General features: G+C 37.6%; 1 protein-coding gene across 2 annotated transcripts in view; it reads right to left on the bottom strand.

The window, feature by feature from the left end:
• The window catches only part of CCDC93 (CCC complex scaffolding subunit CCDC93), a 105,001-nt gene that overhangs the window by 10,824 nt on the left and 76,796 nt on the right, over positions 1 to 17,381 (bottom strand). For both annotated transcript variants that reach the window (XM_048869173.2, XM_048869174.2), the window contains 8 exons: positions 16,035 to 16,108; positions 13,568 to 13,649; positions 11,956 to 12,027; positions 10,049 to 10,120; positions 9,630 to 9,738; positions 7,983 to 8,065; positions 2,224 to 2,261; positions 533 to 617 (listed from right to left, as the gene is read on the bottom strand). In XM_048869173.2, coding sequence (XP_048725130.2) covers positions 533 to 617; positions 2,224 to 2,261; positions 7,983 to 8,065; positions 9,630 to 9,738; positions 10,049 to 10,120; positions 11,956 to 12,027; positions 13,568 to 13,649; positions 16,035 to 16,108 — 615 coding nt within the window. The remainder of the gene's footprint in view (positions 1 to 532; positions 618 to 2,223; positions 2,262 to 7,982; positions 8,066 to 9,629; positions 9,739 to 10,048; positions 10,121 to 11,955; positions 12,028 to 13,567; positions 13,650 to 16,034; positions 16,109 to 17,381) is intronic.

The following is a 17,381-nucleotide window of genomic DNA, read 5'->3' as shown; positions in this document are numbered from 1 at the left end:
TAAAATAAAAAAACCTAAGATATCCAAATGGCAATAATTACATTATATTTACAAAGGAACAAGCAACTTCAAAATGTATTCGGGACCAGTGCATAGGTTCTTCAGTTTCAGCTTTGCTGCTGCTGCTACTGAAGAACAGCCTTGAAGGGACTGGAGAAATGTGCATGAGAGCAGTCCATTGAGGGCCAGACCCCACTGCCATGGACACCTAAGGCCTAACTCCCAACTTCAGTGGCGTTGAATCAGGCTATGAGTCCCTATGACTGATCCATATTGTAACACCAAAATCTAATTTAAGTACTGCAACTTGTCTGGAGTGAGGTAAGTGCTGGCATAAAAATGCAGTTCTGATCTACTCACTAAAATTTTAGTTACAGGCTCTTATTTAAGGAAGAGTACAAAATAGAAATGATGAGACTTGTCAGGTGTTTAATTAGTTTGCATCTCATCACACCAATTTTTTTTAACCATTCAGCCTTGTCTGAAATAATTCCAAGCTTCTGCCAAAGAAAACAAGAAGGAACAGTTTAACCTTCATTCGATTCTGTTTAATTCCTTCTACAATCTGCTCCATCTGCCGCAGAAACTGCTCACGAGCACCAGAAGAGGCCATTGCTCTGGAAGAAAAATGGATACTGACTAAGAGGGGAGGGAGTTTGACAAAACAAGAATTTCCTCTACAATTTTTATCTATCCTGCATGTAGAATTTTCAAAATAGACTTAAGCAATATGAATATGTGGACTTAAAACTACAGCTTTCTGCAAAGTGTAAAGGGATAAAAAGTAGATTCAGACAATCCAAGATAAAAGATAACGGGCCAGATCATCAGCCAGTGTAAACTGTCATCGGTCCACTGGCATATATCACCAACTCTATTAGATCACCCAGTTCATCTCCCTGTCTTGTGCATGACTGTTCCCTTTGCTAGTGTTTTGTGCAGTGATAATAGCTATTGATGGACCAAAAGCATGGTTTCAAAGTAAGTGTTTAGAAAGGAGTAGCTCATGTGAAAAGCAGGAATGGATTAGAGGACTGGCATGTCAGTAAGATCTGTAAGCACAGTTTTGTTTTAGTGGTTATAATTTACATTTCTGATTTCATAATTATTTTGGTGTAAAGTACAACAATTGTTATTCTATTCCATGCTTAACTTAAAACTGTGGTAATTTTAGATAACCACTTTACCTTTAAAAATAAACTGCCCAAGTGAACCGTCAAGAGTATAACTTCCCATTGACTAGAGAGTACTACAATGGAGATCTCACTACTGAACAAAGCAGATCTCTGTACTCTACTTTAATGGAATGTATCCAATATATTTAGTTTGTTTGTTACAATTAACAAGTTCAAAATGTTTCTGTTATAGTTACAGGTGGTTGCTTGTCGTGGCAAGAAAATGGTCAGAGTCGACACAAGGCTTTATCAGGATAACAAAAGCAAAGGGTTCAAATTCATAGGAAAATTTAAAAAGTCATGATTGCATTATGATGAGCAAAATATGTCATGCACTAAAATATCAAGCTATTATCAATCTATTGAATAACAGAATAATAGTTCAGAAATATTTAACACCCTAGTTTCTCTCCCATTCTTCACTTTACTGGACAAAGATAGAAGTACATTTGTAAAAATTCACATCGGAGTATTGCTCAACAGGCTGAAGGGTGAAACCCTGGCCACACTGAAGTCTTGACTGAAGTCAAGATTTCACTACGAGACTTCTGTTATCCAACCATCACTTTTTAAACAGAGGTTTGTCATAGAAACTCTGGGCTATGACAAACATATGCCTAAGTTGTAGTTAAGAAAGGTGTGGAGTCTGTAGTTATTTTCATATGACAAGCCCAACTTGACAAATATGTCAAACAAGGTTTTTAAAAGTGCCAGTAAGTTAGAAGTATGAAAAAAGTGTTACAATTTAAGTGAGCAATTTAAGCATAATTTAACACAATAGTAAGATTAAGTATTAAGATATACATTCCACATGTGTTCTTAAGTAATTATATTACTTCATTTGTGCCAAGGTATAGCATGTGGCTATCAAAAATTACAAAACGTACTGGATCTTACTCAGAACTGGCCATTAAAATTTCAAATGTATAAAGTTTAAAGAAGAATCAGAAAGTTTTGCAAGCATTTTTGAACAATTTCCACCCAGATTTTGCCAACCAACTATAGATGTATGAGTAGATACCAAGAGCTAATGACTCAAGTTACTTACTGCTGGAAATTATCATGAATTGAGTTCAGCAAGTTAACCTGGTGAAGACAAAAACACATAGTTGAAAATGTACATCTTCCTCTCCAACAGCAACAGATTTTCAGTTACTTTAAAATGTGATTTAGCTCAGAAAAAAGTCAGCTGTATAAAAATGCCATCTTCTTGTTTTGCAGAGCATTACATGAGGCTATCTGCATGTACTGAGAGAGTTACAATCAGCTTACATTAGTGACAAAAACAGTTTTACCGCTTTTCACTCCTGTTAACTAGTGCAGGGTTAAGGGCCTGTTTATGTAGAGAAATCTGTACTGGTGGAAAAGCTGCACCAATGTAAAGCAGGGCTTACATCATAAATGCAGCACATCTGTTATAGCTTAACTATATCAATACAACTACACCAGCGAAAAGTCTGCTATATAGGCAGACTTTCTAAACCAAACCACTTGAGGGTTGTACAAAATGTCAAGGAGGGCTGAATGTATAACACAATTAAGGTGAATAGGTGTAGTAAGGGGCACCATGTGGCCTGCAGAACTGATATCACTGAAAATAATAGGATACATGAAAGGACCCTGTTTAACTCATGGAGGCCAAACTGTGTTTGCAAGCCTTGAAGTGGAACAAACATCTTTAGTAGTAAAGTAGGCACATTAGACAGGTAAACCATTATATATATATGGGATTCCACAATGCAGTTTTCAGAGCAGACCCACACTTTTTCAAAGAGCCTGAATGAAAAAAACTGCATTCTGTTAAATGCAGATCTGTTAAAGAATGTGTTTCCTTGTGGAAAAAAACTTCACTTAGACATGCAAACCAGGCAACTGGTTGGCACAAATGACACTTTAGACACATGAACTTTCAATCAGAGTTAGGCACCCGTGAACTGTGCTTTTGAAAACTTCCTCCATAGTTACTTGTTTTATTAATACACATTTAAAGGCCCTTTGCAAGCTTGTACCTAACAGCATATGGAATGACTCTTCCATACAAAATGCTAATTGAGACTTGCTTGGGAATCTTATTATTCTCTCCAACACATTTAGAGAAAAAGAAAATCAGAGGAATGGTTGATGGGATTCTTTATCATAGCTTTGAATAGTTCCTATTAGTCTCCAGTGGACAAGTAGTGAGGTTTTCCAAGGTACGATTTTGCCTTTTCATGACGAATGTTTGAAAATGTGCCATCTGTACTGTAAGAATCCAATTCTGCAAATACTGTACTTAGTGCTTACTAATGCGCATATTCCCAATGGCACAGCAATAAGCACACTGCATGTTAGAGTTTGCTGAATCAGGCCCCAACCCTAATGGATTTAAATCAATGATTTCAAAGAGTATTATTAGCGTGTAGAAATCCTGTTCTTACTACTTAGAGGTTAAGAATACTACCTAGAGGTCAATTTTTTTTTTTTTTTTTTTTTTTTACAAAACTTTTGTTTTGACAAATGAATGTTTTCTGACCAAAAACCCAACAAAAACCCACAACAACAACTTTCTGCAAGAATATGCCAGTTTCAACAAAACTTTTGGGAAAAGGTTTCTCAGGTCCAGGATAGAATTTCTGGTCAAAACCCAGACCAAGAGACCACCCTAAAATAGCAAATAGCCTGGTGGTCAGGGCACTCACCTGGGATGTGGGAGATGCCGGTTCAAATCACTGGTCTAAATCAAGCAGAGCAAGGACTTGATCCTGAATCTCCCACATGAATGCCTTAATAACCAGGCTAGAGAGAGAGAGAGAGATCCGGTGGTCAGGGCACTCACCTGGGATGTGGGAGATGCCGGTTCAAATCACTGGTCTAAATCAAGCAGAGCAAGGACTTGAACCTGAATCTCCCACATGAATGCCTTAATAACCAGGCTAGAGAGAGAGAGAGAGATCCTGTGTGTCTCATTTTTTTTTTTTGTTAAAAACTTCAAAATGTCTCTTTTTGTCCCAATGTAGAACAGGAGGAAAAAAAGCCATTTCCCACCCCATTCTACTTCATTTTCATAGTGTAAATTTCCTCTCTCTTTGATACAATAACTAAAATAGTATATTCTATCCAACTCTCGAAAAAAGGTAAAAAGTCCATCTCTGCTTACTTCTGTCAATACTAACAAACCAAGCCATCCTTAAGGATGGGCCATGTTGTTACATAACATACATTAATGTATCCTGCAAAATATCTAGCAAATGAAAAAGCAGTATTTCATGACCATGACAGAGAACTATAGGGTTACATTTCATATCTACGAAGTCAGTGGGAAAAATAAGACAATCTGAAAGTGGGCTCCCAACAGTCATAGCATTTTAAAAATTAATACTATGCAAATTTTGTAAAAATCAACTGTATGAGCATAGATACCTTTGATGTCACAATTCCACCCCTAGGAGTGAGTGATTCCATTACTATTTTGAAATCACTCCATACACAGAATACTTCAAGGTTTTTTGTTTTATTTTTTGTAAGAAGAAATACCTTCCAAAGAATCTTAAGAAAACCAAGACCCAAAAGGGTAAAGGGACATTTGGTTTATAGGATATTAATACAAAATATTTGTTCATTGAAGCCTTTTTTCTAGAACAAAAAAACTGAAACCATATTGTACATTTTTGACATCAAAAACCACTCAGACATCTCTTGAGATTAGCATAATCCATTGGAAACCCTTGATGTATGTTATGGCTACCTTTTAAAATTGCATTCATAAGTATACAGTTAGGGTAGAAGTAAAACTCTTCTCACAGTTTGTACTTAAATAAGTATTGAGTTACTTTGGGCAAAACTACTCCAGGTTTCATTTCAATATTTTTACAAAAGAAAAGAGACTATTAGCCTTGATATACATTATTTAACAATCAAGCACTTCTGGTCTAAAATCTGTCACCTCTGTCTTTAGTAGGTTCATTTCTATTTCAGAAGCAATCAGTGAAAAGAGATTAGTTTGTACGCCTGTACCCTCAGTAAATGTTACAAAAATCTGCAGTAAAGTCTAATCCACAGACGACATTAAAGCAATATCATGAGTTTCATAGCTGCTACTTAATGTGCCATGCTAAATAAAGAATATGTGATCCGCAAATTGTCTGTTCATTTAGAATAGTGTACAACACAATAATCATTCAGGCAAATAAAATGGATATAATGCAAACAGATAAAGCAAGGCATTTGGTAATAACTTTCTAGAATGTATTAGATAAATATTTATAGCCCAGCATTAATGGTGTAATATTATTCCCTCCCCAACACAGATTAAATCTTTAACAGTTGGCACTAGTCTCATAATTCTCATATCATGGGATCTATGTTCAGATGTTTTGCCGATATAGTCCACATGTAACATATAAACAGAGATTTAAATTATAAACATGAATATATACAGCTGACTCAATTCTTTGTCTAGTAAAATTCAGCATCAGATCTCACCAGGAGATAATTTTTAAAAGCTTTTGAGGAAGACAAAACCATAATGACAATTTTATCAGACCAAGAGATAAACTACATCTATGGTGCTGTGATAATTTTGTCTTGCTGATCTTATATAAATGACATGTTGACTACATTTAGAAAAACAGAAATATTCAATGATAAATGCACTGTAGATATCCTAGGAATGTCATTTTATGGAGATCATGTCAATTATCAATACAGGTAAGTTAGAAAACAGTAGGATGTCCTATTTTGATGATCATTGGCCTAATTAAAAAAAAAATACATTCTCAGCTGTATTGCTTGATTCAGCACAGTATTTAGGCATACTTCCTTATGTGCTTTGCTGAACTGGAACTTCATAGAAGTTATCCGAATGTCAGAATCTAAGCTACAATATTTGCATTACAATAGAACACTCTAGTGCCATGGGCAAAGGCTGCAGCCACCTCTTAAACAAAGGTACATGTGTAGAGTCTTAATTCATCTAATTCATTACAGCAAAATCAGAAGGTTGTCTTGGTGGCTTTTCCCACACTGACAGAAACAAAGAACTTCAGTAAATCTGTTTCAAGCCCAGTCTTGCAGGGTTTTCAGTTCAAGGAAGTGTTGATAATGCTGAATAAACTTTGCATATAGCAAAATCCTGGCCCCACTGAAGTCAATGAGTTTTGCTATTGACTTTAACAGATGATTTCACTTCTGAACTTTGGATGCCTATCAGAAACCAAAATTTCCAAACCTTTAGACCCTTGTCCATCACTAACTGATAACTCATTCTTTCCTACTGAGTAACTTTCCAGGGCTGTTATGGGCAGATCTTAGGTCACCATAGACTAAGGGAACTGTGAAAGGACAAAACAGGTCTTGCATTTTGGAACATGTTACCGGCACAGTATACACATATATCGGAGTTCTTGACTTTTTAATCTGTTTTTTCAGATGATTTTCATGGCAAGGACTGTCAGAATCAACTGTTTCCTCAAAGGGAAATTGAATTCCTGATTCTCTCAGCTGATTCAAATACTCATATCTAGTATATTTGTCAGAATCTACTATTCAGGAAAAAGATGATGGATTTTTAGATTGCAGCTCTCTATGCTACCCCTCCTCTTAGAGAACAGAGATGCTTACTTAATGGTACTGTAAAGGTACCATCTGTTACACAAAGCAAGTAGTGGCTGCCTTCGTAAAGGTATTTAAACAATGTTCTGTTCTTGTTTCATTAAAATGCAATGAGAAGCATGCAATGTCAGACTTTTACCAGCTAATGCCAATCTTGTTGTGCTATCATTTATTTTACTGAAGAAAGCAATGTATATTTTCATCTCACCATAACATCATTAGAACTGTTTACAAAAACCCATGTGAACAACTGTTAAAACAATCTTTACGGATTAAGATGTTGTTTTATTTACTGATGTAGGATTCATGACATTTAAGTAACCGAAGATGCTTCAAAGTAACCAGTAAAGCATTGCTGATGTTTTACAAACTTTGAAATGCCAGTAAATCCTTTATTATGAAAAAACAGTCATGTGGAGCCAGGATCTTTATCAGAAATGTATTTGCTGCTCCTGCTTATTCCTCCAGTCCTCATTGAAGTCTAGTTTACCTGTAACATCACAGAAGGGTTAAATTCATTGTTGGCGTAAGTCCACTGACTTCAATTGTGTGTTACCCCAGAGAGGAATTTGGCTCTAATTTCTGGATGGGGGAAGGAGGAGGAATAGGGAGTAGAAGCAGAAGAACTCTTTAATGAAGAGTGTGTTTTCATGATAAATAAGGGCTTGGTCGTGCCCCCTTGAAGTCAAGGAAGGTTCTGTCACTGAATTCAAGGGGAACAGAATCAGACCCTAAGAACCTGATCTTGCTGTCATTGATGTCAATTTACTTTGATAACTGAAATCACTGGCTGTAGCATTGGTCCCTAAACTAATGCAGACACTGGATCACTAACCCTCAGGTTAATCTGATTTTGTGAAGCCAAAATGTAAATGGTGTGTGTCAGTATCCTAATTTTATTCACCTTTTGAGCCTAAATTGAGTAATTCTGGTATCTATTTCTGGTATTGGCCCTTCTGTTAAAAAAAAATACACACATATACACACAAAATACACAAGCAGAAATTTTCCTAAACAGAATTAAACCAAACAAACCAAAGATTTCCACAAACATTCTGTAAACAGTTTTAGACCCAAGTCAATTTCTTCTCAGTGCTGACCTTTTGAGATAATTACCTGTACCCTGCATAGACATGACTTAATCCAGTGCCTTGTACACAAACTCAGCAGCATCCTATTCTCCTATCATGGGCTAAACATTTAAAAACATGTTCTTACCTCTTTTTCTAAATATACCTTCTTATCATCCAATGTATTATAGAGGGTAAAGAACTGCTTGGTTTCTTTGTGAGTTGCTGACACTGAAAACAAAAGAAAAACAGAGCAATGAAAGACCATATGGGGCCTCTGTACCCATTTGTAAAATGGGGATAATACCTTCTCATTTCACAGAGGTGTTGTGAAAATAAATTCATGAATATTTGTCAAGCTCTCAGATACCACAAGGATGAGCACTATAGAAAATCCCATAAGGAAATTAACAGCCTCTGTCTATACAGCAGGATTTAAATAGTGTGCAGCAAATAGGTCCTGGGGCCATACATTGAACAATGACGAGAAAACAAAATATTGAATAGTTGTTAACTAAATGAGTATCGTCCATTCTGTGCACTGAAGGAGGCTGGGTTGCTGTGCAAAAAAAAAAGTATGCACTCATGTAATTAAAGACTATTACAATGCATATGCAAGAGGGAAACCATTAAAATTGCACTAGCAACCTTAATTCTGGCATTTCCTAACTTTTGAGTTCTTGACAAAGCAACCTTAATGTTCTTTTAAAACAGTTTGTGTGTATATGTAACATTATATACTCTAAAAGAAAAGAAGTACTTGTGGCACCTTAGAGACTAACCAATTTGAGCATAAGCTTTTGTGAGCTACAGCTCACTTCATCGGATGGTATTTTCCACTGAATGCATCCGATGAAGTGAGCTGTAGCTCACGAAAGCTTATGCTCAAATAAATTGGTTAGTCTCGAAGGTGCCATAAGTACTTCTTTTCTTTTTGCGAATACACACTAACACGGCTGCTACTCTGAAACCTGTCATTATATACTGTTTGTGTATATGTCTGATTATGCACTGTTCACATCTGTACACACACACACACACACAACATATAGTATATACATACCAACAGATGCATAGTATGCATTCCTCCTTTCCTGACACCATGATTACAGGACCAAATTTAGAAGCATATATGCAGAATGGTCAATTTGCATGCACAATTTCATTATCTGGGTGCATACACACTTCTAAAATTTGGGCCATGATACCTGAATTAAAGATTAAACATTTAGAGACAAGGCTCACATTTTTCTTCTGCCTAGATATCACAGCACATTTGTAAAACCTGACAATTTTCTGTTTTAACTCCTTTAACCCGTAGCAATAAAAGGGGACATGAGGTGTTTAAGAGAGCCAGCCTTATCTTGATATCTTGACATTGTTTGGGTCAGAACCACATAGTTATAAAGAAAACACACACACACGTACATCATACAAAAAATGGTAAACCAACATTAACTGTGATTAATAAAACATGAGTCAGATGTAGAGACTTTCCCTGTAAACGGTGGATTAAGGGCTTTCTAAACACTAATCATTGATCCAAGAGACTGAACCTACTGCAAACAAAAGAAAATTACTCCAGAGATCTTGTGCATCAAGTTTCAGCCTCCAGGGAATTTTTATAGCCAGTTTATAAAATCTTGAAAAGAGGGGTATACAATGTGAATGTCCAATGACCCTTAAATAGAGCAGAATTAGCAGGTGCTGTTGTCATGCACCATAAGCCTATAATGTGATTACGCTCCTTCCACTGGTTAGACTCCAGGAGTACATTTCTGTTTGATATACGTACCCTGACCATAAAGTTCGATAAATCTCTTCTGATACTGAGTTAACTCCGCTCTGCTGGGTACCTCATCAATCTTGCGTTGTAAAATAGCTATCTCTCTATTTCTTCGGGCCTGAGAGAAAGGAAGGGAGAAAAAAGGGCCCAGCTCTCATTTTAAATGGATAAAAGGTAGCAAGATTTAGAAATAACCTGCTAAATAAGCTAATTAAAAAATACCTGCACAAACGAGAGTTAATATATCTGGTAAGTTTGATTAAGCCTCAAGATATATTTCACTATTAATTATAAAGGTACTTGCTTACACTTACAAATGTTGAAGAAAGTTACAGAAATACGTTTAAGTGCTTAGCTAAGAAAACTTCAAAAATTCTGCCCTAGTAAGTTTGCCAAAAAACACAAACAAAAAATCACTTTGTACTCACCAGTAATAGTCTGATCTTTTGTAGCTTATCTTTCTCAGTTTTGTATTGCTGGTCTATAATCTTATTAGGTTCCTAAAATTTGAGATACCAAAGATAATTTCTGATTAACAGCAAATCAACAGAATTTAACCACAGTCTTAAAAAAGAGAGAGGCTTTTGGTCAGCAATTATTAAAAAAACAGATTGGAATCTTTATTTTGTTCACCTTTAAGGATATCCAAAATATTGTCAACATTTTTATATTATTTTAAGGAGAATGGGTTAACGAAACTGTATGAAAAACAAAATTTAAGTTCTGAATGTCATTTACACTACATAAATAATTGCATATTTTACTAGCTTTTAGGCCATATATATTTTTTAGATTGCTTTTAAGGAGCCTTTTCACTGGAGAACAACACCTCCAAAGGGACAATCGTAAAGTCCGGTAACATGCAGTTAAAACATAAAAATTATGAGTCAGATTATGGTCTCAGTTACCACAAGTGTAAAACTGGAGTAAATCCATTGACATCAATACATTTGTGATCAAGGACTTCTATGAGACTACTCATCTGTGTTAAGTTAAGCATATGCATAATTCTATACAGGATGGGGGCCCCAAGTTATCACCATCTTCTTTTGATTCTCCCATTGTGTTGTCCTTAGGTTTCTGTTAGCCTTTCAGCTTTGTCGGCCAGGGACCATCTAGGTGCCTGGACAGTGCCAAGTGCACAAGTAGGCACTTAACCAGTGATCACCACCAACACCACAATAATAGTGACCATGACACCAATAATCGCAACAATAATAATAGCTACATCAATCATATCTAGGTGCAATTCACGCTCTGGGACAGGGCCTGTACAAGATTTCCCCATGTCATGTTAGCCCTATATTATCCATGCACAAGATCCCCTTTATTCTCCCTCCCTCTTGTCTCACTCGCCCTAGTGCTCACACAGCACCAGTAGCTGAAAACCACACACTGGGGTTTGTTCAGGCTTTGGGTGGGGGCAGACAGGTAGAAGTTTTGTTCTTAAACTGTTTCAAATCCTAAAGAGGCTAGTTAAAAAGCATTTCTGTTGTGTTCATTTTTAATATCTTCTGCAATATTGAGGTATAGCACAGGCACCAGGCATTTAAGATCATTCTGTTCTCATCTCCTTAAACCATTTACTTTAACTTCCTTGAATAAGTTACAGAGATAAATTTGGTGCAGGGCTGGTATTTGCTCTGCATTTCCCGGCTTTTGTGGCTTTCCAAATCATATCTTTCATGTGAAGCTTTAACCAAGAAGTCTGAAGTTTCAATTCCTCTCCATGCATGTTGTGTTCAGGAGGTGGGGGATCAAGTTACACGAGCTGCCACCCACTCGATTCTGGAAGAAGTGTATCAAGGCTGTTCTAGTCATCTCAAGGTATACAAAATAACTAAACTTGAGCCTCCACTTTTCTCTACTATAACTCTCCTGCCCTCCTATTAGCATAGATGCATGGTAGCAAAGTTTCACAGTGACTGCTACTTGTTACGCTAATAAGCGTTTCACTGTAACTTCGTGCTCCACTGTCTGTTGCATACACCTGTTCCTTATATTTTTTACTTAGATTTGCTCCTTGTGGTGGTGTACCTTTTTTCATTATGTGTACACAGCATCTAGCTTGATTGGGGACACTAGGTACCTCAATATCTATCTATCTATAGGTTTGCTTTTAATGTTTACTAGTTAGTAGATCAAGAGTGCTGAGGCTATTCTTGAACCCTACTAACCTGCATGATAGTCAATCTGTTATGCAGGGTTGGTGGCTGTATGTCTCAAATTCCAACAGGACTTTTGTTAATATAACAGGTGTAAACAGGAAGAAAATTATCCAATGAATATTTTTAAATACTAATTAAAAATAAACCTTCTGACATTTGCTGTTTACCTTTTCTTCCCCATTTTCGTCTGCTTCGGTTTTCAAACTTGAAATATTTTGCTGTAGGCGTGCCATCTCTTCCTTTAAAAGCAACAGAAACATTATAGTTACCTTCTCAAGGAAAAAAGAAAGGAAAGAAAGCCCATATCTGTATTTTAATAACTTCTGCATTAGATAGTACTCCATGATGTACATAGAAAAGGAGTACTTGTGGCACCTTAGAGACTAACCAATTTATTTGAGCATAAGCTTTCGTGAGCTACAGCTCACTTCGCTCACTGACCTTAGTCTCTAAGGTGCCACAAGTCCTCCTTTTCTTTTTGCGAATACAGACTAACACGGCTGCTACTCTGAAACATGAAGTACATGCATTGGGAACTTCCCCTGCGCTAAGGGAAGAAGGAGCCCAATGTTCTTCATTATGTTAAACTGCATGCCTTGTTTTTCAAGTAGAAATAGCCACATTTCTTACTTGTGGAATATATACTTTAGACGCATCTTAAGCAACACATAATATGGAAAGCAGGACTGGAGAAATGTAGGAATGTTAAAATACCAGCACTCTGACACTGGTCTGCAGTATGTAGACACCTTCACAACAACTGCACCCAAATCAAGTTAAAGGCTGCAAAATTATTTCCATCATAACACTGTTTTCAGAACATTTCAAATTATTCATCTTTGGGGCTAAAATATTCCATGCTTAGTCTCTGCCGAGGGGTGACATTTCTTCTTTTTCCATTATGTTTAAACAAAGTCTCTTCAGCTCTTGTTGAACTGGGAACTAGAGAAGGAAAACAATTCTCTCTGATCTTTATCATATTTCCAGGGTATGCATTACCATAGCAGCAAACCGAGCAGAAAACACATTAATTATGCACTGAAATTGAAACATACTCTGAAAGTGAAAAGAAAAGGAGTACTTGTGGCACCTTAGATACTAACTAATTTATTAGAGCATAAGCTTGATCTTGGGCTTCTCTCTTCTGGTGGGTTTTCCAAACCCAGTGGCCCTTGACCAAGAAGTAGGTCCTGGGCACTGTTAGCTGCACTGTCCAAGAGGAGACTAAGCTGTCTCAGTGAATAAGATAGATGGGTATCTAATGTAGCTAGGCCCAACATTGAATAAGTGTTCTTCGTAGCATGGTTCATGGAGTAAGACGACACGTAACTGTGCATAAACATATTGATGACACTATTACCTACATTTAGAAATGATCCTTCCAATATACCTCTTCTGTACTACGCAAGCTGAATGATATGTAACACAAGACAGAACTTTGACAGATGCCACAGTTTAGATACCCTTTGCAAGGACACAAAAATCAATCACCTATTCATTTGTATCTAAAGATCAGTGGCGAGCACTTCTGGATAATCCAGAGCTAGACCTGCAGGGTTGTCCAGCCTAGTTTCAGAGATACATTAGATGACAGATCTATGTGATTCTCCACAATCCTGTCATGGACCGGGTAGGCATTATTCAAAACAGATCTGATATTACCAGTAAATGGCAACAAACAAACCTACTACAGGGCAGGTGGTGGTGGACAACAACATTTACCAATTTTTGATCAATCTTCATGTAACAAGATAGAGAGACAGAGAGAGACACACTTACCCTACAATGTGCTCTGAAATCTTGCTCTTGACTTTTGAGATTTTCATTCATAGCCACCAGTGCTCGTAGGTTCTGCAATATGCTAAATTAGAAGACACAGCGAACTACATTAATTTTTTCAGTTTCTAAATTTAAAACAAGAAAAACGAAACTATTAGAACAAGGTTAATTTTAAATAAGTTTCCCTGCCACTGAGCTAAACTAACAAAACACAAATATCTTTATGGTGCCATGCAAAATAATACTGCACAGATTTTAATGCTTTCATGATGCTTCCCTCCAGTCCTCTATTATTTATAAAAAGTTCTGGAAGTGCCGCCTGCCATCTGATATATATAGTGTAGTTTTTTTTTTCTTCAAGACTTGAGCTTTAAGAAGGGACAGGGGGGAGAATGGATAGGGAGGCTTTATCCTCTTGTCAAATCAGTCTTGGGCCCCCCCGGTTGCAGTACATACCTAAACTTCTCCAAAAAAGGAAGAGTTTCATTTTTAATAGCTGATTATGGTCATGTTGGGTGAAATTTTAAAGGCTCAAATAGGAGTTCCTAACTTCTACTAACTTTCAATTGGAGCTGGGGTCTTAACTTCTATTTATGCCTTTGAAAAAATCTTCTCCCCTTTGTGGCACTCTAAATGGTAACTCATCCTACATCTTCTTGACTTCTGAAATTCCAGGTTGTCCCAGAGAAAGGGAGGAACATGAGACATTTATTTATTAAAAGGTAAAGAGTATTAAAGATAAAATAAACAAGCCAGCCACATTTATCACAAATCAAGCAATTGGAAATGTAATAGTTTGTGATACCCAACTCATTCTGCTGTTCACTCTTCATTTAAGATTATGAGATTTGTTTCACATTCTAAAACTGGCTATTGTCAGTTAACTATGCTAACATTTTGCAGAACAAAAAAAATACAGAATTTAAGTCCACTGTAGTAATAAGCTGGGTGCTTTTCTTTTTGTCTAACTGTAAAACTGCTCGAGACATTCTATACCTTGGAGGAGCGTCTTGTAACCCCCATATTCCCCATCTGTATATAATTGTGATATTGCATATAAAGCAGGCCATGTGAGGTATCAGGGGAAAGGTTATGATCTGCTGAAAGGCATTCCTCTATCCATATATTTATATCATTAATGCACATGAAACCAGCAGGAACCACGCTACCTGAAATCACTTGGACATCAAGCACCCACTGTGACATTCTATACCTTGGGGGAGCAGACTGTAACCCCCATGGTCCTCATTTTCATATAATCGTGATCTTGCATACAAAGCATGCCTTGTAAGGTATCAGGGGAAAGGTTATGATCTGCTGAAAGTCATTTCTCTGTCCATATATGTGTATCATTAATGCATATAAGTTATGAGAACTGTGTTGTATGGTGGTCACTAAAACATTCTGTAAACTGGGGAAATCACCCAGATATTAGCTCCCCAGAGGCAACAGCAAGGAAAGTAACCAACATACAACCCATCAACAGCCATTGTCCAGCAAGGGCGCTACAATTCAATGACTCACCTGCATGAGGCGAGGCCACACCAGGGGAATTGCTCAACCTTGCCTGAAGATTCAGCAATGCCCACCAGACAGGCCTGGACTTGTGTTCCCCAAGCACATGGGACTGAGTATAAAACAGAACACAGGGCCCCATGCATGGCCTTTCTCCTACCCCCACCACGACACTCAGAAGATGACTGAAGACTCCAACAGAGGAGGCTGGCTTAGGTTTAAGGGACAAACCTGTATATAAAGGACTGCAATATCCAGTGGGGTGAGAAAAACTGCTTAATCTAGATGTTGCCAAGTCTAATAGGGTTGACAGTTTAGACTGCATGCTTATATTTTCTTTTCTTTTGGTAACTGACTTTTTGCCTATCACTTAAATCTATCTTTCCTAGTCAATAAATTTGTTTAACTGTTTATCTTTACCAGTGAGTTTGCCTGAAGCATGTGGCAAAACTGCTCAAGTTTGCAAAGGCTGGTGTAGATCCCTTTCCATTGATGAAGTGGTGAACCAATTAATAAATTTGCACTGCTCGTCTTGAGCAGTGCAAGACGGTATATTCCTGAGGTACAGTGCTGGGAGGATTTGGCTCTGATGCCTTTCTCTGTGTGATTCATGAATGGCTCTGGGAGCATTAATGCAATCCAGCTGGGTGTGGGGCTCCCCATGCGGTTGTGCTGAGTGATAACAGCACCTGGAGCGTTTGCTGCTGGTCACTAGCATGGCACTGTCAGAGAGAGCCGAGGCTGGAGGGGATAAGGGGGCACAGCAGTCCCACAGTCCCAGGCTGCACCCCAGAGATCCCATCACACTGCTGTTCACTAAGCTGAAAACAGACTCCTCACAGCCATACGTTAATTATACATTTAGGCTGAATAAGAAATAAGCACTGAATACTACATTGCCAATGCCAGCAGTTTGCAATGATCATAAGTCACATAAAGGAAGAAAACATACCTAGAATCTGCTTGGGATTCCACCGTTTCTAAGGCTGCCAGCTCCTTGTCCAATTGATCACTGCAACTCTTAACCTAAGGGATGCAATTAATAAAACATGTAAATACATTTGCACACACAGAATGATTCATGTTTCTCTGCCTTCCCACACAATGAAGCCAAGGAGATAAGCTTTCTCCAAATAAAAGCTTTAGAGAATTCCCTAGAATCTTTGGCTCTATTTCTTAGCCATCATTAACAAGTAAGATTTCTTTCCAAGGTTAGCAGAATTTCCTTACCAGGTATGAATACTGCAAATATGACGAATTTACTGACCATTGCACTTGCCCTCTACCTTGCCCTCCCAAATCAACATGTATAATCCCTCTTCCACAGCAAGATGGATAAATGAATTCTAAATTGCACAAGACTGTACCAAATGCTCCTGTCTCTCTTAATTTTGGAACCTATCTACATACAAGCAAAATTGTCATATTTCATTATTTTCAGGGATGTATGGGTCAGTCATAAAAACGTTGTCTTGGAACAAAATGTGAAAGTTCAACAGATCATGTTGTTTAAAAAAAACTTATCTAAAATTAAAATCAGATTGGGGTTGTAGAAAAGAAATATTCTAACTGACTGATTCAAGACTTCCCTCTTTCTTCTTCCAATGAACTTTTGTAGCCCGCCATCTAAGCACAAAACTGTGATTCAGACTGTATACCTACACAGGGGAATCAGAATCAGAATCTGCCTTAAACACCTATATGGGCTGCCTGGACCCTAAGTGCAGGGACATAGGACTAAGCAGAGCTACTAAAGTGCTTACTCCTTCCCTGCAGTGTGTGGAGAGGGAGGAGCAGAGGAATGTAGGGAGTCTTTGCTACACTTTCCCTTCTTACTAGTCCAAGAAGTTGAACAAGTGTGGGGGAGTTGTACTTTGCTGTTAGTGGAGGCCAGCAGTAAATTACTAGCCCCAGGTAGCAAAGAGGAAGGACGGGGATGTATGACCACTGGTACAAACTATACTGATCAGCTTAAATCTCAGAAGGGAGCCAAGCTTTTAGCTCAGCCAAGCTGCGCACATGCTGAAGTACAACAGCTTGGTCTGGACTAGAGTACTGGAAGGTATTAATTAGCATGGACTAAACAACAACGATGTAAACATCCCAGCTTTTATATCTAACCTAGAGAAGGCCTCAGAAAGGTCTCTCCAACTCACACCACCTCCTAGGGCTACTCCTAATATTTTAAATGTAAACATACTTTAAAGTCAGAATGAACGATATGTAGAAAGGTTCAGGAAAGACATTAAAAAAACTTTACAGTTAACATCTAATCACATTTTTATTGTGTTTGCATGGC

The sequence above is a fragment of the Caretta caretta genome, chromosome 11 (genome assembly GCF_965140235.1).
Source record: "Caretta caretta isolate rCarCar2 chromosome 11, rCarCar1.hap1, whole genome shotgun sequence".
Lineage (NCBI taxonomy): Eukaryota > Metazoa > Chordata > Testudines > Cheloniidae > Caretta > Caretta caretta.
Note: the sequence above shows the minus strand (reverse complement) of the source record. Positions and strands in the feature narration are given on the sequence as shown.